Source organism: Rhinolophus ferrumequinum, chromosome 2 (genome assembly GCF_004115265.2).
Source record: "Rhinolophus ferrumequinum isolate MPI-CBG mRhiFer1 chromosome 2, mRhiFer1_v1.p, whole genome shotgun sequence".
Taxonomy (NCBI): Eukaryota; Metazoa; Chordata; class Mammalia; order Chiroptera; family Rhinolophidae; genus Rhinolophus; species Rhinolophus ferrumequinum.
In genome coordinates this window covers 106189307-106212572 of record NC_046285.1, presented here as the reverse complement: position 1 = coordinate 106212572, position 23266 = coordinate 106189307, and the positions used below count along the sequence as shown (strand labels likewise).

Here is a 23266-nt window from a genome sequence, read left to right as displayed (position 1 = left end):
TGCACGCAGCCCACTGTAGTACAGCTACCGTGTTTCCCCGAAAATATGACCTAGCCAGACCATCAGCTCTAATGCGTCTTTTGGAGCAAAAATTAATATAAGACCCGGTCTATATTATATCACATTACATTACATTACATTATATTATATTATCTTATATTAGACTGGGTCTTATATTATAGTAAAATAAGACTGGGTCTTATATTAATTGTTGCTCCAAAAGACGCATTAGAGCCGATTGTCCAGCTAGGTCTTATTTTCAGAGAAACACGGTAAGTGTATCTCAGCCATTCCCAACTCTGACCCTCTGAGATAAGCACGCTTATCAGCCCTATTCTGCAGATGCAGAAACTGAGGCAGAAGTCACATGGTTAATAAGGGGTGGAGCCAGGATTTAGGAGCAGGCTGCCTGGCCTAGAATCCAAGCTCTTACCACCACCCAAACCCTGTCTGCCTGTCTAGGATGCTGTAGGTGAAGCCAGTGGTTGGGCTGACCCAAGGAAATGGCACCTAGAAACCGCCAACTAGATGGTTGGTCAGAGATGGCTCGTGGGAAGGGAGAGAAGCAAGGGAAGGGAAAGGAAGCAAGAAAAGACCAAAACATTCCATCTCCTCCAGCCCCTTGCTTTTCTCCCCACTTATGTTCTTCTACTGGGATTGAGGTTTCTATCATTTCATTCATTTGGCAGGTGCCCAGAGAGTGCCAGGCCCTGGGCAAGGTGGGTTCCTGGCAGAAGGCGTAGCCCAGGCAAAGAACACACAGCACTGAGTGAACAGACCCGTTTCTCAACAGGCAGTCTTCCTGGCTAGCTCCTGGGGAATGGTTGTGGAGAAAAGAAGCTGGGGACAGTCAGGAAGGGCTCTCCTTAAACCCTTTCAGACAGGCTAAGCACTTTGAAATTTGTATTCTAGAGACATATCCAATTCCGAAATCAAGAAGCATAGAACACCCCTGGGAAGAGAGAAAGTAACGAGATGATAATCACCATCCTTCTCTTTAATCAGATAAAAATTGGAGATGCAAGTCCACATGGTTTGGCCTAGGGCACATGGCACATTGGGGACAACTTAAGGAGAGTACATGGTTAGATGACTCCCTGCTCACCATTTAGGACCTAAGCATTTTTTGGAAAAGCTGATATGCAGGTCTTAGAAACAGGAAACCGGCAAGCTTCCTCTGCAAGTCTTAACGGGGACTCTGATAAAATGAAACTAAATGTAAGGCTTCCCCTTTTCAGCCAGACTTCTGTGTATCGGATGTTCTCATGTTAGCAATATGCACTGTTACTGTTATAGTAATGGAACATCTGTTATCAAAAATGTGCCCTCCCTTTCTTTTGCAAAGTTTTCCACCTGCCTCACCAGCGAAACCTCAGGAAGACAGAGGGAAGTCATTGTGCAAACCCACCACCATGTCTGACTTCCTGTATTCCACCTTCAGTTCAGTGAGTCTTAAAGACTTGAGAACTATGATCTCCGCGTAGGTTTACAAAAATGCCAGCTCTGCAATCACAAAATCAAATTAGCAAATGAGACCCTAGACTATGAGAAAAATCATTAGCCCTTGGTCTCCTTGCATTTGGTCAAGAACCCAAAAGGTTGAGCAAAGCATATGAATTGTGATGTTTGACATTTCAAAACACACCGAAATTAAGCCCAAAGGAAGCAGACAGTCCAGGTGTCTAGAGAAGGCACACACACAGTGCATTTGTGACAACTGGGGACTATTGTGACCTGCCCTAATGGTCCCCAGGAAGAGGCAACGCATGGCACTTCTGATTCCAGCAGGTGGCCCAGTCCTTGCAGGTGTTAGGATGGAGCCCAACTGGCAGAAATCATGTTTATTATCACATTTGTGGGTTCACCAAAAATTGTGTACCAGGTGCTAAGAAAACACACCTCAAATTAAGCTATTACTTCTCCTTGTCTCATTAGCACACCCAGGATGGAAGTGACTTGGCAGGAAACTAGGGAGCAGCTGCTTTGCAGTGTGACTGATGGATTCCAGCTAGCTGACTGGACCCCAATTCAGATTCCTGAGGGGAATTCCAGATTCCAAAGACCGCCCTGGTCATTTTAAAACGCTGACCTCGAAGCAGGTTGGTTGCTTCCTGTCTAACCTGCTTGGCCCAACCCTAGAGGCCATGCCACTTCTCACTTCACCCACAGCGTGAATCCAAAACAAAACAAGAGCGTTTATAAGGATTCAGATATCAGTTGTCTCCTAGAAAACGTGTGCAACCTGCCATTCGTGGCACCACGTTGCACTTTACATAGAAGTCTGGGAAATTCGTGAAGCCTCCCCACGCTGGTGCAAGGACGGACAGATACCACATTGGATGCCAGCCGTTTCCCGACGATGGCCGTCCTAAATATTGTGTGCTATTTCCATCCCAGTGAAGTCTCCCAATTATGCTTAAAAAGACTACAACATAATAATTATCGGTTAAAAAAATATCTCCTTTCATCAGATCTGTTTTAGAGACGTCTTCTCGAGGAAAATTAGGCTACCGTAAAGGTTCTAGCACTTTCAGGGCCCAGGGTTCAAGAGACCTGGGGTGGAGCATGGGGTTTGCACCCCCAGGGATCAGACTTGCACAGGGTGGCCCCAGTCCGGGGGAGGCGGAGACCCCGCCGGCCGAGGAGGCAGCAGCACCGGGACCCCAAGAGCTCTGCATCCTCTGCTCCCGCTTAGCAACAGCGCCCCGAGCGCAGCCAATTGCGCTGCACACCGCCGAGGTTACCCGCGAGCGTTGACCGGTAGTAACCCCGGCGCAGGCGGCGGCGGCGGCGGCGGCGGAGGTGGCCACTGCGCACGCGCAGCGGCGCGCACCTTCCCCGCCCGCACTTGGCCGGGCCCGCACCTGCGCGCGCTAAGGGCACCGGCGGTGGTCTTGTCCAACCATTCAGCATTTGGCGTTCCCAACGAACACGACAGTCCTCCAGACAGCCTCCACGAGACCCGCAGCCAGATCTACATCTGAGAGCAGGTGTGTCCGGCCGCCTGGCGGGGACAGCACAAACAGCACCCTGGGCCCAGGGCGTGCAGAGTCAGCATGGCACCATGCTGGGAAAGGGATGGGTTCTTACTCCATATTAAAAGCCAGCGGAAGAGGCGCCTCTCCGTCAGCGGCCTGAACCTCCCCTTCCCCAGAGCCTGTGGGTGAAAAGCAGCCAGAACCAATTAGCTCCTTGGAGAAAAGCCCTTGGAAGGAGCGGGTGGGTGCAGGACAAGTGGCCCTTAACCCCATCCTGGTGGGCGAGCAGAGGTGCCCAGCCAGGTGGAGGGAGGACAGACCTGCTCCCAGGCCAGCCCAGGAAGGACATCTGGGAACCGCCACCCCAGGGGAGGTGGAGAGGCCTTTTGTGGCACCTCCACTGCCACCAGGGTCTGGGGTTGTGTATGTCATGGGCAAAGTAAACCTAGCACAGCTCATTTTATGGCAGCCTGAGAAATGACAAAGGGACAGTTAGTGGAGCTTGTTGAGAGGCAGGTAGACAAGAGTGCAGATTTCTGGGCGAATCCGAGATCTGCCTCCCTCCCTCCCTCCCGCGTAAGATATCCATACCGCCATGCCCCCATGGCTTTCCCATGAGGACTTAATGATGCAATCAGTGTGCTACAGCAAACAGCGTTTGCTTCGTAAACAGTTATTTTTCATTGAAAAATAAACGCTCTCCCCAAAAGTGGGAGAGGAGAAACCACAACTGAGAAATCCCATAAAACTCCTGCTAAAACGTTCACTTTCAAGACCTGCCGTTGGGAGAATCAGGGCGAGGGACTTTTTGTCTGAGCGGAGCAGCTTGCCTTATGACAGTAAAAGAAACAAAGAGTGACTCACGTCTGCTCTTCTATGGGCTCCACCCTTATCAGTTTATAAACAGAGCAAGCACATTCCGGCAGGGCTCCTGCTTCTTGCCCCGCCCCCACAATGCCACCTGGTGCCCACTCCCAAAGCGGGACCCTGGCCTCGTTTCCTCCAAGGCCCACATGCTTCTGACTTTTTCCTTTCCAGGTAGTCTTGGGTCTTGACGCACTTGGTGACTGTTTTGTACTTGGTAGGCTTTTTTCCTTCTAATTTGTGAGCTTGTTTCAAGACCAAGAGCAAGGTGTATACTGCAGAGTTCCAAAGAGCAGAACTTGGATCAGCCAATGAACATTACTGGAATTCGGATTTCAGCTCAACAGATAGAAGTCTTTTCTAAGAATTAGATTGCGCAAACATGGACCTAGCCACCGGGAAAGTGTCAGTCCTTGGTCACTGGAAGTGCTCAGACAGGCTTACACCCTGTTGTCTGGAATGAGGCAAGAAGGATTGCTCCATAGGTGAGAGGTCAGACCAAGGGAGTTCTGGGGCCCCCTTGGGCTCCAAGATTTGCATGTTCAATATAGATCTCCGTTGGACATAATCACAGTCTTGAAGTCACTCTGGCATATCTTAACTTTGACACCAGTGCCATTTATCCCAGAGGGCACAAAGGTGACAAACAATAGCACAGCTGACAAAGTGAGAAGTACAATTAATGGCTGGACTGAAGCCTGCAGAGGTACCAGCCTCCATACCTGACTTTGCAAACTCTTCTCTGCTCATATTATGAGCAAAAGCACTTGGTATTAGATATATTTTATCTGAATGTAAGCTTTCCTCTGAAGGTTCTGGGACTTCATCAGCATGGGTTTGACAGAGAATCACCCCCATTCTATAAACCCCTACTTTGTATGGTTCCTTCTTTCTAAACATTTAATCTGACCCATGTGGTTACCTTTGTTTCTTAAATAAGGGAATCTGTTGATTCTAGAACTGTACTCAAAAAGAGCAGGTGTGTGGTTACTAAACATTTTTTTCCTGCCAATTTATAAACAAAAGCCATGGTTTCATGTTCAGCAGGATGTCACTTTGGGTTATTTCTTGGCTTTGGCGTATTAGGTTCTGGTTTGTAAGAGAGGACTTTAGTTTGAGATGTGAAGTTTTCCAGATCCAAGCATATTTGAGGTGTTAAAGGAAGGCAGGGGGCACCCACCACACAGCAGGTGAAAATGAGTGTGGCAAGAATGTTCTCAGAAAGTGAAACAGTGACACCAAGTCCCTGCTGAGCAGAGCACAGTCCTACAAAGTCTCATGGAAGGGAGCAGATGGCTCAAGAACAGGTGCACTCTCTGGGAAAGTGATGAAGTGTGAGCATGCCCAAATAAAGAACCTGCCAATCGGAAGGGGACAGTAGTGGCCGGACATTGAAGCGAAGGAGGAAAGGAGAGACCTCAAGGCCAATGTTAGCAGGGCCACCTCAGCCTTGTCGACGGGGGTGTTGAGCCTGACAGTGGCACACTTTTGAGTCATGCACCCCTGGTCCCAGGTCTCAGCAGGTGATGGTTTGCCTTCCATGCAGCATGCTCAGGGGGAGAAGGTGTGCTGGCTGGAGAAGGGACGCATTTAGACTCCTTGGACATAATGTTCTCCTGGTAAACTAGCAAACCCTTTGGTTTTGTACCTAGTCACTATACATTCTTCTGCCATGAGTCTGCCGTGAGAGTTGGCCCATTCTCAGCATTTTTTCAAAGCCTGTGAGACAATGATCAGAAGTGTTCCAGAAGATCCATCATCAATGAGGCCTGAGTGAGTGTCCTGCCTGCCTGCCCCAGGGAGCTACCACATGCTGAGAACCTAAGAACTGGCCCCACAGGGGAAGAGGGGAGCTCTGGCAGCTAGATGTGTAAAAGCCCCAGCCTCAAGCAAGGTTTAGGTTCACCATAAAAGACTAGTTACTGCTTCAAATAAAGACAAAGGCAGAGTATTTAAAAGCAATTTCCTTTTGCACCCAAAAGAAAGCCCACGTTAGCGGACGGCTCCCAAGAAACAGGAGAGCAATCCATTCATGGTAGGGGAGCAGAAGTCCCCTTTGAACAGGAGCAGCCCACCCCTGAAAACCCATCACCGCCTTGGGATTTCTGTAGGCACCCTTTGACTGGCCGCCCTTCTCATCTCTGCTCCACTTGGTTGGATCAAGTCGCCCAGTACTTGGTTTAGACTCTGGTCTTCCCTTAATGGAATTCCAGAAAGGCATTTATCAATGGCAAATTCTACTCATTTCAACCTGTTCGTCATTATAGGCCTCGGGATATAGCTTTTGAAATGAAGAAAAAGCAAACTTGAATTGGCGAAGGGTATATTCAAAGGCATTTTTATAGCCTAAGAACAAACCAATACAGACAAACTGAGGTGGGGCTGCCCAGATTGTTTAATTCCTTGCTGGCACTTGACAAGGAGGGAGCTGGAGGGTTGGGGTTCAAAGTAGCAGGTGGTATTTCATCCCATCAAAGTGTCACCGCGTTGAGACAGCAGCCTGGCTGAAGGATAGTAAGGAAAACTCACTAACGCCCCAGATGTGATTACTTTTGTTCTCGACCTGAACTTCATCACAAGGAATCCTGGCAGGTGAATTTAATTTCTAAGAATCACGTCACCTGTTTGTGTGAAAGTGTGCCACACACCTCAGCCTCACCCCTCTGGTGAGGGGACAGGACAGCTACAGACTGCCCAAACGACCAAGAGATTCCTTTATGCGTCCTAAGGAATGGCAGAGGGGACTGACATCCAAGCAGGCCAATGAAAAGGAAAATCAGTCAGTACTAATCATCAAGGAGACCCCTCGTGGTTTTGTAAAATGGGGTGAAGCCCATCCACACCCTCGTGGCCCAGTGGTGTGCTCACCTCAGGGCCAGGTGCTTCCTGGGTTCCCTGTTGGGTCTTAGCCTCAAATCCCACAGACCCGTTTCCCTTCTCACCTGTGAGCCTGTGACCTGGGACATGTCTTTGAACCTCATGTATTCCATGGGTACAAAGGGCAGAATTGGCCCCTGAGCCAAGTGGACACAAGACCTGCTTTAATTTCACAAACGGAAAGGGCTCCAGTTTCCTTGGGGGGTCAGGAGGGCATCGTTATGCAGAGGGCCCAAAGCATTCCACTTGCTAATTGTGACCAGTCACATCCTAATGAAAAATTGCGAGGATGTGTGAATGAGCCCTGAGAGCAAGGAAGTGCTATCTAAGTGTCATAGCTTCTCATCACCACCCGCATCTTCGCCAAGAAAACTCAGGATGTGGACTGCCTTCAGAGTGAGGGGTCCTAAATGTTACCGACCAAGTGTCTGCCATTGGTCTGCCATACCGGAAACAGAAGCTGCCTTCACAAGTAAGTCACACTGAGGCGAGTGATAACAGCTAACCCGGATTGTTCAGGTACATAAGTTGCTCCGACACAATAATTGGTGTGTTGGCACCAAAATCCATATTGTTCCAAATCATTTGTCCCATCAACTTATACTACGTGAGTGAATTCCTTGAGGGAAAGTAATTACTGTGTCAGAAGCCAGTGAAATTATCCTTGGGGTGTACTTTTTTCTCTTGGGAAGAATTCCTTTCACAATTATGTTCTCTACTAGGAATCTATTATATGATCTAGTTTTTCCTCCAAAGACATCATTAATCATATGGTGAAAATGTAACTACAATTGAAAACACAAGATGTTTTGTTAAACACCATATTTAATGCTTGGCAATCATCAAGCTCAAGAATTTGAAAGAATCGGTGCCTGACATCTCCCTCTTAAAAATATTACTATTGATCACTCATCACTTTCTTCTAAGAATTATGACATTCTCTCTCTCTGTCTTCTTTCTTTAAAATAATTATGGAGCAGTTTATAATATTATTCTAATCACAATGCAAGCTTTGCTACAGCATTCTATGTCGAGTTTGAGACAAGTGCCATGTTCTGGGAGAAATCATGTGAGGAAAAGTCTCCCCTGGAATTTTCTGGTGTGGTCCAGTGTCTTTGTGATACAAAGAAACCTAGACTAGGAGTCAGACAGCCGGGACCCAGCACTGGCTCTGACCTTGATCGAATCACTTCTGCTCTCAGGCTCTGTTCCCTTCACTACACAACCAGGCACTTCAGCTCTCACATCCAGAGATGCCCGACCCTACATGATGCCGGGATATCCCACCCCCAGTGTGTCCTTACAATGAGTTCAACGTGGCAAGTTGAACTTCAGAAAGTAAAAACAATCAGCTTGGTACAGAGAGCAAAACGAACATGGTGAGAAAAGTAAGAGAAAGAGCCCCTGCCCCAAGGATTGGTCATACTTGGTGTCACACCGAGGTGATGCCAAATATGTAACTGCCACAGACAGAAAAGGGAAATGAGAGCGTGGCTTCAACCTGACTTCTCTGCTTAGCCTTATCATGACTGCATTCGGAGACAACTGCCAGCCATCGGAAGGACAAAGCAGGAAAGATGAGGCCCCACATTGAGGGAGGGGAGCCAGACCTGAGGAGCGGCGTGGAGGCTGACAAGCAGGGCAGTGAGCTGGAGAGAACAGTGTGAGTGGCATTCATGCACACCAGCCCGCAGGACCTCCCCTCGTAGCCTGCTGCCCGGGTCCAGATTTAATGCTGACTTGTATTGTTCATCCTGAGGGTGGCACTTAGTTGGGGAAATGTGGTCCCCAAGTTCTGAGTCGATGTATCACTCGGGAGCCTGCTGGTGACGAGGGCACAGTGAGCATTGAGAAGAACCTCGGCAGGTAACTCACTTCATTCGAGAAAACTCTCGATTTTCCTGGATGTAGCCTCCAGCCTGATGGGACAACCAACTCAGCAAGCCAAGCAGAGCCCACCCTGCAGGCACCAAACCTGGAGAAGAAGCACTGCTTCCCTGTGGCTACGGGGACCCTGGCACCCCTGAGGCCCTGGGCCAGGCGAGGCGTGGGCACCAAGTCAGACTGCAGAGTTAGAAATCACCACCCAGTCCTAGGCCGGCCTTGCAGCTCTGGCACATGGGCAAGGCTTAACCACTCCATTTCCTTTCTGTTCAGTGAGAAGATGGACAAGTATTTCCCACCCTAAATTAGTGCTGGAGTGAGAAACCTTCTGAACTGCAGGGTACCAAGAACAAAGGAAACGATGGGGCATGCAGGGGAAGAAGGGCAGGCAGGGTGAAGTGGACACAGGGGCTGCTGTGGAGAAGGGGGCCGGGGAGGAAGCCAGGCAGAGAAATCAGGCCTCAGCAGCTCGAGAAACCAGCAACCAGGATATAGCAGACCAGTCGTGCACAGCTTCCCCTCCCGCCCTAACCATCTCTGACTCATGGGTAGGTCCCTGGGGCCCACTTCCTCCTCCTCCCCATCCAGAGCCCACAGAGGTTACTATAGGGCATATGTCTATCTGGCAGCCACCTGGACAGAGCTTCCAAGGAGGCTACTAGGGATGCACAGTGGTGCTCCTTCCCTCATTGGTTTAGACGCCATCACCGTTGGCTAAGTTTGACAATTGGTGTGACCAGTTCTGAGATTTAGAGAATATAGTGTTGGCAAGCCACATACCTGACTAGGAAATGATATCCTTCACTTGCCTGCTGTGTGAATTTCAAACCAAGATTCTGCCAGTTTTCAAACGTTTACATCTCTGCATTGCAAGCTATTTCAATTTGAGGGAGACCCATCCAAGCATCTTCAACCAACAGGACAGTATTTCAAAGGCCACATGTATCGGATGGATAGAAAATGATGTACGTCGCTCAGATTATCCACAATTTGTCTGTATAGACAAATCAAGCCAAAACACACCGAGGCCCTCCTGGTCACTTGGTGCACGTTTTTTTCAGTAAAATCTTTTTTCAAGTTGAGAAGAAAAAGGCTAGAACCGTGTGTTGGCAATTCAATAGGCTCAAACGAATGAGCCCAACCCTCTGCCATAGAATTTCTTAACAAAACAGGCTGGCAAACTGAAAATGTTAAGTATCAGATAACAGTGCTATACAACCAGCCACTGAGAAGGTTTAGGATCCGTTCGTGGTTGGTTGTGCAAGCATAAAGTCATGCAACAACCAACTTGCCTAGCGGGTCCCAAGGAGTGCCCATGCCAACAGTCTCTATGGCTTAACCTCACGAGAAGAGGCAAACAAAATGAAGGTAAGAGAAGAAAAAGAAAGAAAGAAAAATGGAGAATAAAAAAGTGAGCCTTGGTGGGTCTTCTTCAATAAGAAAGAAGGGTCGAATCTAGATTTAAATTGAGAGTCCTAAAAAAATTACAATATTCCAGTGGTACCCGAGTCACTTCTATTGTTCCAAATTCCTCAGAGATTTTCAAGATGTTTTAAATGAGTCATTAGAAACTAGGGACCATCGTTTCTTGGTGATGTGTAACACTGTCCTCTCTCAATTGGTCCCCCACCCACCTGAAGATGGATGGGTGATGGATGAACAGAGCAGGAGATGAGAAGTACCATGGGAAGAAATAGATCAGACTGTAAAAGAAACACCAACCCAGGTGGCACTAACTCTGCACACTTGGAAAATCTAGGGCTGGCGAAGGAACATCCAGGTTACTAAGAAAATTCAAAATACCATGAGTCGTCAATTGAGGTTAACATGCAACAAGCTGGTGGCCAACTCCTGGACTGTGTGGCTTTCCAGAGCCCTCCTGAGTGCCGTCCTCTCTGTCTCTTCTATTTTTGTTTCTACGGCTCATTTGACAACAATGTATTTTTCTTTATAGCCCACCACCCATGAGAGAGTCCTTCCAAGATCCATAAATGTAATATTTTCAAGAGAGGTCACTCTAGGTCACCGACATTGATGTTTAACACTTCAAACTGGGGAGGGAGCACCTGTCTCCCGTTTTACTCTGAAACATTAAAAACTAGTCCCATCTTGAAGGATGAACATAAACAGTCTCCAGTGAAGAGGACCCTTCGCGTGCACACCGGAATCCAGCACACATGGACCCTGGCCTAACTTTGTGACATTCTTTGTAATCATCTCAGAAGTTAAAAGGCACCATGAAGGCTGAATCATCTAATCCAACCTGTTCATATTATAGGTGAGAAACAAATCAGGCAAAAAGCAATGAAATAAGTTGACCATGGCAGAGTCAGAATGGAAGAGTCAGCCTCTCCAGAACCAGATTTCCCCAACCTGTTGCTTCCTTCACAGCTTCCTCCCGCCTCCTGACACACCCAGCAGCCACCTCCCTACCTTTCTTCCTCCACCAGGGTCCTTCTGGGACCGAATAGGAAAGGTCCTTGAATTCAATGTTGACAGCCGCCCTCCGAGGCAAGGAGGAGAAGCGCTGGGCCTCAGTGAGATTGTTGTCCACTTTTTTCAGATGTCCATTCAGCAGGTCCTTCTCGGTGGTCTCCATGTTGCTGGAGACCACCTCATCCACCGAGACGCACACCGACTTGGGCTCCATCATCGCTGTAGAGTAACTGCTGGCATTCTAGAAAAAAAGAGAGAAGCACCAAGAGAGGTTAGAAGCTACATCAAGGAAAAGAGCTCAGGGGCCTCACCATTCGGCTCTTAGACAACAGAGTGCCCTCCGTGCGAGAAGCAAGGTGCTTGCTTAGAGGAATTTGTCATCTCTAGCCATCACTTGTTCTTCTATTAAAAATGCTTAAGATAGATAAGATATTACTATTTATTTGAGAATCATAAAATCTAATCACAAAACCATAATAAATGAATCACTTGTTTCAAAGACTGAAACACTGGCCACCATAAAAAAATTATCTATTTACCATCCACTCATCAAAAATCCCAATAAAGACACATGAGGCTCCTATGAAATATGTAATTGACAGTTTTCTATAAAATGAGCTCTTTTCGTGCGTTCCTCGTGGAACCTCATCAACATTTCCCAAGAGCAATGACACCACTTGAATTTCTGGGTTTTGTGGGAGTTGACCTTTGTATTTTCCTTGTAAATCTTCTAAATCGCTTACACCTCTCCTCTCTCATCATATCTTAATAATAGCACTGAAAAAAAGTTGGAAATGTTGATTTTTTTCCTCTATTACACAGACAAGGAAACTGAGGCACAGACAATTTAAGGAACTTGCTCTGAGCCCTACAATCAAGTGAGGGGCAGAAGTGATCCCAGAATCTGAGTTATCAAAAAAAACAAAAATCAGTTAGTTAGGTGCTCTCTCCATTGAGTCACCTACCCCTTTGTAGCTACACTGGCTTTTAAAGCTTCCATGGGAGTCAACTGACCAGTTACTGATGTGCCAAGAACCGAAAGTATTTATGCAAAGAAAGGAATATCCTTTTCTAATGGCTTGGCAAGCCTGAGCAAATCAATATGCTTCAGGCAACTCTAGAACTCAGAAGAACCGTGGGGTGGGCAAATATGCTATGCTTTCTCTAGCTGTTTCTTGAATCAAGAGAGAACATTCCACAGTACCCGAAGCGTGGGCCTCTGGAGACGCTGCTTCGTAGCGTTGACTTCAGTCGCCCTGATTGGCAGAGCCCATCTGTAACCCTCCTGCCTAAGTCAGGCCCTTCTGACTGCGGTACGATGGGGGAGGCACTGCAGTGTTACTGTTTGCTCAAAAGGAAAACACTTTACTGTTATTTTTCCATAGGTTTGTTAGGTATTTCTTTAGAGTTGATAGCTTTTTGATCATCATGGTTTCTAATCAAAAATCTGAAATAAACCCAGAGAGTGGATCATTCTATAAATAATCTCCACAAGCCCCAGCAACTCGCCGGAACAAGCCCTTCCCTCGTTTGAATGACCTCCTGAGGGTATGTGACTGTATGGCTAAAGAGCTGGCATCCTTTCCCACGTGGTAGTTAAGGGCTCAAAAGTCTTGGAGGCCTTGGAGCTTTCGAGTATTTAAAGCACAAAGGGGTGGGGAGACCTGCGCACAGGGGTTTCTGGTTCTGGTGATATTTGAAAATGTTGCTTTGCCGTTTAAGAAAAAGGCACGTGTGCGTGCGCACACACACACACCCCAGGCATCTCCTACCTCTGAAAAGCTTAACCAAATCAAAACTCATCTCACTGACTAGAACACTCCGGATACAAATTCAAGTACAGAATAAAACTGATGGACTTAGGCTTGGTTCACTTCTGGCACCGAGCATGTGAAATGCTTCAAAGGCAGACGTAAGTAGGTTCATACCTTCCCAGCACAAAGTCAGGGAAGGTGTGTGTTGGCCTGACAAGGGGACTCCGCAGAGTCTATTCATGAGTGTGTGCCTCTGCAGCTCCCAAGGGGCAGCGACAGGACTGGGGGACCTTCTGTCCAGGCCTCATGAAAGAAGAATAAGAGAACCCTGCCGTAGCTCACTCTTGGCTTTAGACGATGGGGAAAGGGTGTGCAAGTTCAGCTCTAGCACCCAGTGCAGGCACCCAATGCCATCCCTTGGTTCACTGGACAAATCCCCTTTCAGGGCACATGCTGCTGTCCCAGGCTTATAACCCTTTTTGACTCCATAATTGCCCTCCCCTGGCACCCAGCTCAGCAAAGAGCAGATGCCACTTACGTGGTGCCTGGGAATGCAACCTCACCATCACCAATACCCCGCTTTAAATCACCCCAAATACCAGCGTCCCATTGGGAATCCGTGCCCACTCCTCCACCCAGCTCAGGGACCCCAGCACCCCCTCCAAGGTACTTGGGGGGGTAGTGGAGGGAACAGTCGGCAAGCCAATTAGCTGCAGGCCTGGTCCCCGAGGTCCGTTCTCACCCCCACCCTGCCACCTAAGTGCAAAGGCTAACCATCTGGCTCTAAAAGCCACATCCTGCTGGCAGATTTGGCTCTAACCAGGAACCCCCAATCATTGTGTGTTCACAGCTGGGGGCGGGGAGCATCTAGCATATTCTCTCCAGTGGTGGCCCTCCCAGCATTCCAGCTGCCATGGGCCATCCATACCCTCCCCTGGCACCCACCACAGGTGTCCACCCCCTAAGGAGGTCCACGCTGTGGCTTTGTTTTTTGATGAAACCTACACCAAGACAGGGATGAACAGCCATTACTCCACCCACCCACTCACCCACCGACTGTAGCAGAAGCCAGACCTGTTTTATGATGAGGACCCAAGTTTCCCCTCTAGACTCGAAGCCTATCTAGTGTCTCATTCATTCAACAACTTGAGCACCAAATAAAGCCCTGGGGGTCAGCGGTCGGGGCCTAAGGTTTCAGCAAGCGCAAGCTCAAGGCTGGGACCCAGGCAAGAATACGGGTATCACAATACTGCGAGGCAAGCGCCTAATGAGACCAGGAGACCATGCAGACACCCAGAAGAAACATGCACTGCAGCGCAGGACAAAGCTTGGTGACTAAACTGATTTGGGAGTGAGAGAGAGAAGCCAGAGTCAAGTTCTCACTATTTAAAGCATTGAATAATAACGCCTCCTGTGAAGGAGGTAAATGACCACAAACAACGACTGTTGATTCAGCAAGTACAGGGTGCCCATTAAACTTCAGGCTGCAGAGACGATGCCTCTTACTATCTCCCCAGGTCTTACGATCTCCCCAGAGGGCATTACCATCACCCCTTCCTCCGTGTCGAAGGAGGGATCTAAGGCACAAAGAGGCTGCCCGAGACCCCATGGTTAATGAGGAGCCAAGCTGGGGTCCAACGCTGAGCAGCGTCCAGGTCTGCACCCCGTCCTCCCCGCCAGCATAGGATGCTGCACTCGAATGCTGCTTAGCTTTCTACACACAAGTTGTAGGTGACCCTGGGTCATTCCAGTCCCTGTCCATTATAGGGAAATACACAAGAAACAGAAATCCATACAAACCCCCTCCCAAATAAACTGACGCCAAAGCTGTGCGCACCTTTCCTCCACGGGTGTCCAACGGCTTTGCCCAATTAATAAAATCATGAAATCCTGTGTGATGGGAGGCAGTGGCTGTCATTTTGAAATAGACCAGCTCTCTGGAAACAATCCTCAGATGAGAGCGGCTGGCAATGTAGGTTACAGCTCGCTGTCCTTCGCTTTCTGAGCTCATTAAAAATGAAACAAATACATCTTCTCTCCCCACTGGTTCCTTTTCAGTGTATGTTCCCCTATCTTACCAAAGCATCGTCTTTTCCTCCCCACTCTACACACAATTTGTGCTGTGTAATAAATGATAAATAATAGTAAGTCCATTCGCGGATGTTGGATGTGAAGAGACCCTGTTTGGAGAGAGCCTGCCTTTGATAGGTGAGAATATTTCCTTGGGTGCTGACTTCAATTTGAACGCTAACGTATAGAGATATCTGGTTCGCGAGGGTCTCCAACAGGCAGCAGCACCCCCCCACACACACACACACACAAGGCCATTGTAAGCCCGCTCACTCTATTTACCCAGGGAAGCACAGTTAGAGATAGAAACTCAACACACACACCCCCACACCCCCACCCACAGCAACCTGAGGAGGGGAGGAAAGGGAAGAGCAACTCACAGGCGCCAGGTGTTCGCACGCACTCTCTCACTTCTCTCTTTGGTTCATTGCCACCAGCCTTGTGCCCACCTAGACCAGCAGACCCCTGAGCACCCTAGAGGAAAATGTACTGACGAGAATTCTCCAGACCACTGCCTACAGGAAAATAATCCAAACAGCATGCCCTTAACTCAGCAAAGGGCAGATGCCACTTGCGTGGTACCTTGGAATGCAACCTCACCATCACCAATACCCCGCTTTAAATCACCCCAAATACCAGCATCCCATTGGGAATCTGTGCCCACCCCTTCACCCAGCTCAGGGACTCCAGCACCCCCTTCAAGGAACTTTCTCTGAACAAACTCACACCTGGCACAGGCAGCTGGGCTGGATCCCAGAGCCGGGGTGACTGTACAGCAAACCTCACGGGCCTGGGGGGGGTCTCTCAAGGGCTCCTTGTTGATGATTTGTATCAAATTTTTAAAGTAATAATAATTTAAAAAGTACAAGGTTTTCAGGGAGGAAAATTATTTTCACAAAGAACAACGTTCCCTGCAAAACAAAACAAACAAACAAAAAAACACGAGCCCAGCCATTAGCTTCTCCATGTGAGAACAAAACACTTGCGTCCTGGGACTGTATCAAACCATAACATAACATTAAAAATCGTGACATAAAAACCTCTACGCCTTAAAACATTCTGGTTCATTACTTTCCCACATGCATAAGCCACTTTGAAAGGACCACAAGAGTTACCCAGCATCTAAAAGTTGTGAAACTTTATTTGCTCACCACTAACCATGAGCGCCTTCATTTTCCATTATCAGCATATTTGAGGGATCCCAAAGAGAAGGGCAAGTGTAAAAGGAAGAATTGCCAAGTGTGACCAAACACTCACCCAAAGCAAAACGGCTTCTCTGTTTTTCCATCCCCTCCTTATCTGTAAGAAACTAAGTAATAAAGGCAGAGCAAGCCCAGAGATGGGACCCCCCCGCTGTGAGTCCCCCTACCACTGGCTCTCCCCTGTTCTACCAACCTCCTTAACGCTCCCACGGCCCCATTCTATCGGTTTACACAAAATCATTATATAATGCGCTGGCGAGGCACGGTATGTTCCACAGTAACCTGTTTGGAATCATAGGATGCCGTTGGCAGAGCAGAGCATGCGCAGAAACCCGGCTACGTTTCTTTTTTTTTTTTTCTTTAGCTCAAGGCAAGAGGTAACTGTCGGTCAAATCCTGTTGAGCCCAGCTGACTTCAATACAGGATGCTAAAAATGAAATAAAGCGGAGGGTGGGGGTGACAAACCGGTGCTGCTGTGCGCTGTGGGCTTACAGCCTCTGGGACGCAACTAGCAGGATAGTAAATACATAGAAGATAGAGAGACGGATGGATGGGTGGGGAGAGCGATATGGGTTGGAATGCGTAATACTTTCTATTTGTACTTTAGATGATCTGAAATCTAGTCCGTGAGTACCTAACTGCAATGCCCGCCTGCTGGGCATAGAAATGTTTGTTTTGTCCTAATGTGAGTTTACGGCGCTAATGTAAACGATCAAGAGGAGATTACTGACCACCCCCAGGAACAGCACATGCTGTGTCCAGCAATGAGTTCGCTGGCAGCCGGTGGTCCCCCTACGGAGCTGGTACCCTCGGGAGACGCTGGATGAGCGCCTCTGTCCCCACCCGTGTCTCTCCAGGGTACCGAAGGGGGCCTGCGGGTATCCAGGCTCGCCCTTCGTCTGCCTCCCCGGGACTCCGCCATCCCCTCCGAAGCAGGTCCGGGAGAGGCTGTCGCCGAGGAGCTCTCTCTTTCGGGGAGCTGCTTCCTCTTTTGTTCCCCCAGACCGTGCCTGGTGCTCCGGAGGGTGGCGCGAGAAATGCCCCCTCCCGAGCCCTGGCTGCGCACACGGGCAGGAAGATGGGACGCCCTCTGGCCCAGGCTGCAGCCATCCCCAGTGCGCTCTCGATCCCCAGGCCCCAGGCCCCCCAGTCAGAGGCGGACGAGGTCAAAACCATCTGTACACTTGTGGGGTGCTGGCTGCCTCCCGCCCACTTCTGGCCCCTCCGCCTTCCAGGAGTGCTCGGCCAGTGCATGGAGCATCCCATGACGCTAGGTGCCCAGGACGTGGGCGATGGCGCCTCCCGGGGGACCCAGGGGCAGGTGTCAAGGTGAGGGTGCGGGTCTTTGTGTGTTTCTTGCTCTCCTGGAAAACAGAACCAAGCCCCGGGGGCGAAGGATGCGCTCACTCACCATGGCGGTGCCGACCGAGAAAGCGGCCATCAGACAGGCCATGCCCCGGGGGCGGCGGCGGCGGCAGCGGCGGGGACAAGGCGGCGGCGGGGACGGGCGGCGGGCACGAGGCTGCGCTCGCTCCTGGCTCGGCCGCTGCGCCCGGCGCGAGCTCGGTCTCCGGCTGCAGCTGGGCTCCTGCCCCGCCCCACCCAGGCCCCGCCCACGTCCCGCCTACTCCCCGCGATTGGCCGGGGAGGGAAGCGGGGCGGGGCCAGCAGGTGCGCGTGCTCTTGTTTTGCTCCTGCTAGCGGTGCTGGCGGAGCTGCCCGGCATCCCCGCTCCCGGAGCCGCCCGCCCCCCGGGCCCTGCCCAGCCTCGGAGCCTCCGAGACCGGAAACTCGCAGAGGCTGGGCCAGCGGCCCAGGGCTCCGACAGACAGCGGGATCCCCCTCCAGGACCACCACCTCCAAGCCTGTGCGAGGAGGAAGGGGAAGGGGCAGGGGATCTTCTTTTTTCTTTGTCGGGCCAGGTAGGAACGTGAGAACTAAGGAAGGGAGGGCCGTCCCAACGCCCCCCACCACTACAGCTCCCTATCTGGGGTGACACCCCCTACACTGAGGCAATACATGCAACATTGCTTTGTGCCAGTCGCAGAGTTAAGTGCTGGTAACGGGGCGCTTAGGCGAAGATGCCCAAGACTCTGCTCTCCCCGCCCAACCCCCCCCCCAACAAATAAAGACAAAGCTTGTGTTTGCAGAGTGGTGTTTCCAGTGCCCACCCTAATACCTGGTCCACAGCTGTGTTCCTGTAACTGCATAGGGAATGACACTCCCAACACCCTCTCATTTGGCCCCAGACTGGAATGTCAGATGGCGGGGTGTATGCTAGAACCCTTATTATACAGGTGGGACCATTTCTCAGTAACCATGGTGACAAGGCATTCTTTACTCCCAATCTCAGAGGCTAATGCTTTTGTTTAGTGGTTTGCATGTTGGGACTACACACAGCATTTCTTCTCACCTCCAGCACTCCTGGGCCACCCCTCAGATGAGAGAACCCCTGTCTTTCTCCTCACCTAGAAACGGGGCAAAAAGCTTTTCAGGCCAGGCAGGGGGACTTCATACCCATGGGTCTGAGGACCACAGCCCAATTCTCCCCTCATGTCAAAGGAGGAAAAGGGGGTGTAATGTATGAGTTCAGGGGGACAGGGCCCTGCTTTATTCTGAATAGTTTCATTTGAAGAGTCAATGCATTAGCTCTTTTCTATCCTTGGCCACGAGTAAGGGAATCTGACTGCTGTAGTTCCAGGTGCTACTCTCCATGTGCCAGGCCCAGGAGGCCGTGGGGTGCCTCCAATGTACTGAACAGGGCAGCCAACAATCTCCGAATGTTCTCAAATTCACAGACCTCCTGGGGAGAGTCTAGGCCAAATGATGCCTCATTCCTGGTGGCCCTGCAGCCACCGCTTGCTCCTGGGGCAGACAGGACACAAGGCAGGACAGGATGACAGGGCTCACGTCCCAGAGGGCTCTCCGTGGGCATCTGGCTGGACACTCCCCGCTATGTGGCCACGGCGAGTGACAGGACACTGTGGTCCTGTTACACTGCCATCTATTCTCCTCACTCCCAACAATGTGTCCACAGGTTTCTTCTGGAAATCCCCCCCCCCCCGCACTGTTCCCCCCGGAGTTCTAGGCCATGTGATCTATAGCAGTGGCTGGTCAGGAACCAGGAGTGTAAGGTGACGGATGCCTGCTGGGCCCCTGGGAGTGGCCATGGGGACAGCGTGCAGAGCCTACAGATGAAGCCAGAGAGGGAAGACAGTGACAGACTGGGTCCTTGTTGGCATGGCTTGAGCTGCTGACCTTTCTGTTACAGGCCCCTGAAAGTGTTCTCACTTAGACATCTGTACATTGTGGGAAGAATAATCTCAGCCTCATGGGAAATCGTGCATGGCGAGCCCTTCCCACCATGTGGCACGGAGCAAGCGCTCTAATTCTAATCCTCACTAACACTGTCCCTCTTGTGCAAATCAGGGAACGAGCAAATGGTAAAGAAGGTCAGATCTGTCACATTTGCGTCTGGACTCTGGCTCATTACTGATAGAAACTCAACTGCAAGTGGCTTAAGCTAAAGGTAATGCACTGTCTTAGGTACCACAAGGGTTCTGGGTGCATAGGTTTCAGGCCTGCCCCGGCCAAGCACCCATTTTATGTCCTCAGCCCCTGGTCTGCAGCTCTCTGCATGGCTCTGCTCCCATCTGCTGGCTTGCCCCTCAGCTGGGCCGTCTCGGGAAGGCCCCCCAGCAGGTCCAGGCAGCCTGGTATCCCAGCCACTGTGCCCAGCGGGATGCCAAACATCGATGGGCCTGGCTTGAGTCACACGTGCCAAACAGGCCAAAGGGAAGGTCAGCCCCAACAGAACCATGCAGAAAGATTGGGACATGGATGCTTCACCAAGGCCGTGTTAGGGAGCTTTGAGAAGAAATATGGGTGCCACACGGACAAATACAAGGCAGCTCACCACAGGACTGTCCAGTCCAGACCCCAATCCCAGGGATGCTAAGCTATGGCTGACAGGTGGACCAGGCTGGCCTGAGAAATTCCTGTGCAGACGCACTTCCATTCCAATAGTAAGTGGTTGGCACTCCCTGCCTGATGGGACTCCCTGTCACCCTGAGGGCTCTGCGTTCCTCAGTCACAGATCAGGGAGCCGTCCCTCCACACAACGGGCCTCGAGCGCTCCACACACAATCACGGCACCACATTTCTCTGCAGGCCTTCACTTCTGTGGACCAAACATCCCTGTCCCTCCAATGTTGCTTCATAGAGAGGCCCCTTCCTGCTCACCTTCCTCTGCATGAGTTACGTTTCCTCGGTGTTCCTTGTAAAAGTTGGGGTCCACCACGGAACGCCTATTCAGGGTACTCCCTCCGCTCGCTAATGATCATGCTGTCCCATGTTCCCCTCACACTGTCGGTCAGGACAAGCCTTCTTGCCACTCAACCAACAACCTGATGGCCTGGGGGCAAGCAGGTCCACGTGCTCAACCACCATTTGGGGACATTAACTTTCCTTATAATTATGGAGTTTCACCTGCCTGGTTTGCACTTTATCCCCAGATTCCGTTTTGAAGGAGTGTCCACTTTATCTCTGTCCAGCCGCTGAGGCTGGGGAATGAGGGGAGATGAGGCACCCGAGGGTCCTGCTCGTGGTCTGACTCCCACAAAGTTCTGTCTCCAATGTCCAGATGTCCCTCCACCGTGGTATCCCCTGGGGGTCCCTCCCTCCTGTGTCTGCCAGGAGGTGGGGGCAGAGGAGAGGCCTGGAGATGAGAATACCCTGCAGGGTGGAGGCAGGAAGAGGGGAAGTGCCCAGAGGCTGAGATGAAAAGATGAGGTTAATGAGGAATGTCTTCAAGGAAAGAAAAATGCAAGTAAATATTGCGCAAACTAAGTTAGAAAGCGGCAAAGTAAATATTGCAAACAGATTATTTCTGTTGTCTTCCATTAGCACAGAACAGAGTGGCAGGACAGACCTAGGAAACACTGTCTGCAGATGAAGAAAGAGGAAATAACATCTGGCAACGAGATGACCTTCACAGCTGGAGATTAGGACCGAAGTCCCAGAGACAGGCACAGGGAAAGTACTGGACGCCTCCTGCTGACACATAGATGAAGGGCTCCTATCACGCCATAGAAGGTTCCAGCAGGGAAAAATGACTGGTGGCCCATGGGCCTCGCTTTTCCTCTGAGGGGCCTCCCTCCCCTAACTCCATGGAATCCATCCTAGAACGCAACCCCCACCTCAGTCAGTCAGAACGGATCCCTCGGGCCACTGCAGTTGTTCTGGAAAGGATGTTTGAACCCAGTGGGGCCACCAGAGTTTTCCTGGGGTCTTGCATGGACCCCAAGAAAGGGAGGGTTTCTTTTCCTTTTGGGGTTGGCAGCTATTTGCAGTGGCCGACTTTCTTGCCGTAAGGAGAGTGTCTAGGTGAGAATGACGTGACCACTCGGAGGAAGGCAGAGCTGGGAGACGGAGGAAGTCCCAGCGCCCGTTCCCAGAGGCTGGGCCGCGCGGCGGTAAGCGCTGGGCTCTAGAGCCAGGAGTCAGCTCCATGAACAGGACCTTGTGTTTCGGTGCTCCATAACATCCGCTATGGAGTGGGGGATGATCCATCTCAGAGAATCGTCGTGAGGATTAAATGAGTTCATTTTTGAAAGTCATGTCTGGCCCACAGTGTGCTACTTATAAATAAATGTTGGTCGTCCTCATTATTTAGTCACTGTGTGAGACCCAGGACTCTCCCTCTGACCTTGAACTACCATGAATTAGATTTCAGTCACGTGCAGTCTAAAAAGTACTGATTAAGACAGTTTGACAAAGTTGTTAAAAGTCAGGAGCTAGAAGCCAGTTTATGGGAAAATCCTTACAAATACTTCATAGGTCAACCCTGTAACCCTTTATTGCCTGAGACTCTGTTCACCCCGCCACATCCTTTATCTCCCCCCAAAAATCATAGATCCTAACGTCCCTCGGATATTCCTTTGCCTTCGACATCATTCTTAGCGTGGCATCTCACCAGAGTAGGTGCTTGATGAAAGTGATGAGTTATATTTGAACAACCTGTAATGGTTTGGAGAGTGCTGTCACCTGCATCACCTCATGTGACACTCATGTGCCCCTGCGAGGTCGGGGGGGCAGCACCCATCCCTGGGACATGCGTGAATGTCACTCCCAGGTGCAGGGAAGGCCATGTCTTATTTTTCTTATCAGTCAGATAATCTGCCTCTGGTCCCTGGAGGTGCCTTCCTGTCATGCCAGCTCGGGCACAGATGGACTCTCCTGGCTCCAAAGACCACAGGTCAAGTGCAGGGTACTCAGAACCTTGCTCGCTCACCCCGGCAGAAGTCCTCTTGGCTCCCTGAGTCACGTGACTCTCCCGGGATCTTCAAACCTCCCCCCCACACACACTTTTCCCCTCCCCAGGCCTGGGAAACGATGCCTGAACCTCCTGCCTCTTTCCTCCAGAGCCCCAGCTCTCCATCCTCTCCCCTCAGGAAGACCTGTCTGGTCCCCTTGTGAAGCCCCAGCTTTCGAAAGCAAAAGTTGGGTTAGGGAGATTATCTCTGCATTTCTGGAAACTTCTGGGCAGGGCCCTGCAACTCAAAACTCCCCAAGGCAAGAGAGAAACAATTCTATTAAAACAAAACAAAACAAACAAAAAAAACCTGCTTTTTAAGGCAGGGGAGGGACAATAGTTAGAGCAGGGAAATTAGTGTCAGAAATTATCTCAGTAAGCCCTTCTGCCCCATGGAAATAAGGAGACAGGAGCTCTGTGAGGTTGGAGACCTGCCCAGGGTCTCGGTGCCCAAGCAAGAACCCAGGACTCCTGACTCCTCCCAGCACCACTTTTCCCAGCTGTCAATATTTGTTGGCGAATAGGCCAATCCTATTCCAAACAGGGAGAGAGAACTACAAGAAGCCCACGCTCAGCGTGTTACATGTCACAGGGCAGGCTAATTGGGAAATGCAATAGACATGCTTTTCTCTATTCCCCTTGAGCACAACTCCAGACATTACACAAAAGAAACATGAGGAGACTCTGAAAGGTGGAGAAGACAAGCCAGGCTGGCCAGCGACCTTGAGGTTCAAGGAACCACACTGTGTGAGGTCCCTTTCTTTTTGCCTCACATATCCCAGACTTTCAGCTGAAGAAGCCAACAACCTGGAAATGCTAATGGACACACACACACACACACACACACACACGCAAAGGCCCAACAAAAGATTGCTCTCTCTAGCCACA

The 23266-nt window shown here is 50.3% G+C and overlaps 1 protein-coding gene across 4 annotated transcripts in view; it reads right to left on the bottom strand.

Moving 5' to 3' along the window:
- Nucleotides 1-23266, bottom strand: part of ABCG1 (ATP binding cassette subfamily G member 1) — a 60576-nt gene that overhangs the window by 36971 nt on the left and 339 nt on the right. The window contains exons 1-2 of one of the 4 annotated variants that reach the window (XM_033126587.1): nt 17477-17623; nt 11037-11280 (exon numbers count right to left, since the gene is read on the bottom strand). In XM_033126587.1, coding sequence (XP_032982478.1) covers nt 11037-11280; nt 17477-17518 — 286 coding nt within the window. In that variant the 5' untranslated portion in view covers nt 17519-17623. Of the gene's footprint in view, nt 1-11036; nt 11281-16120; nt 16233-17476; nt 17624-23266 lie in introns of those variants that run through there. The other 3 variants (XM_033126576.1, XM_033126604.1, XM_033126595.1) reach the window with 3 other exon arrangements.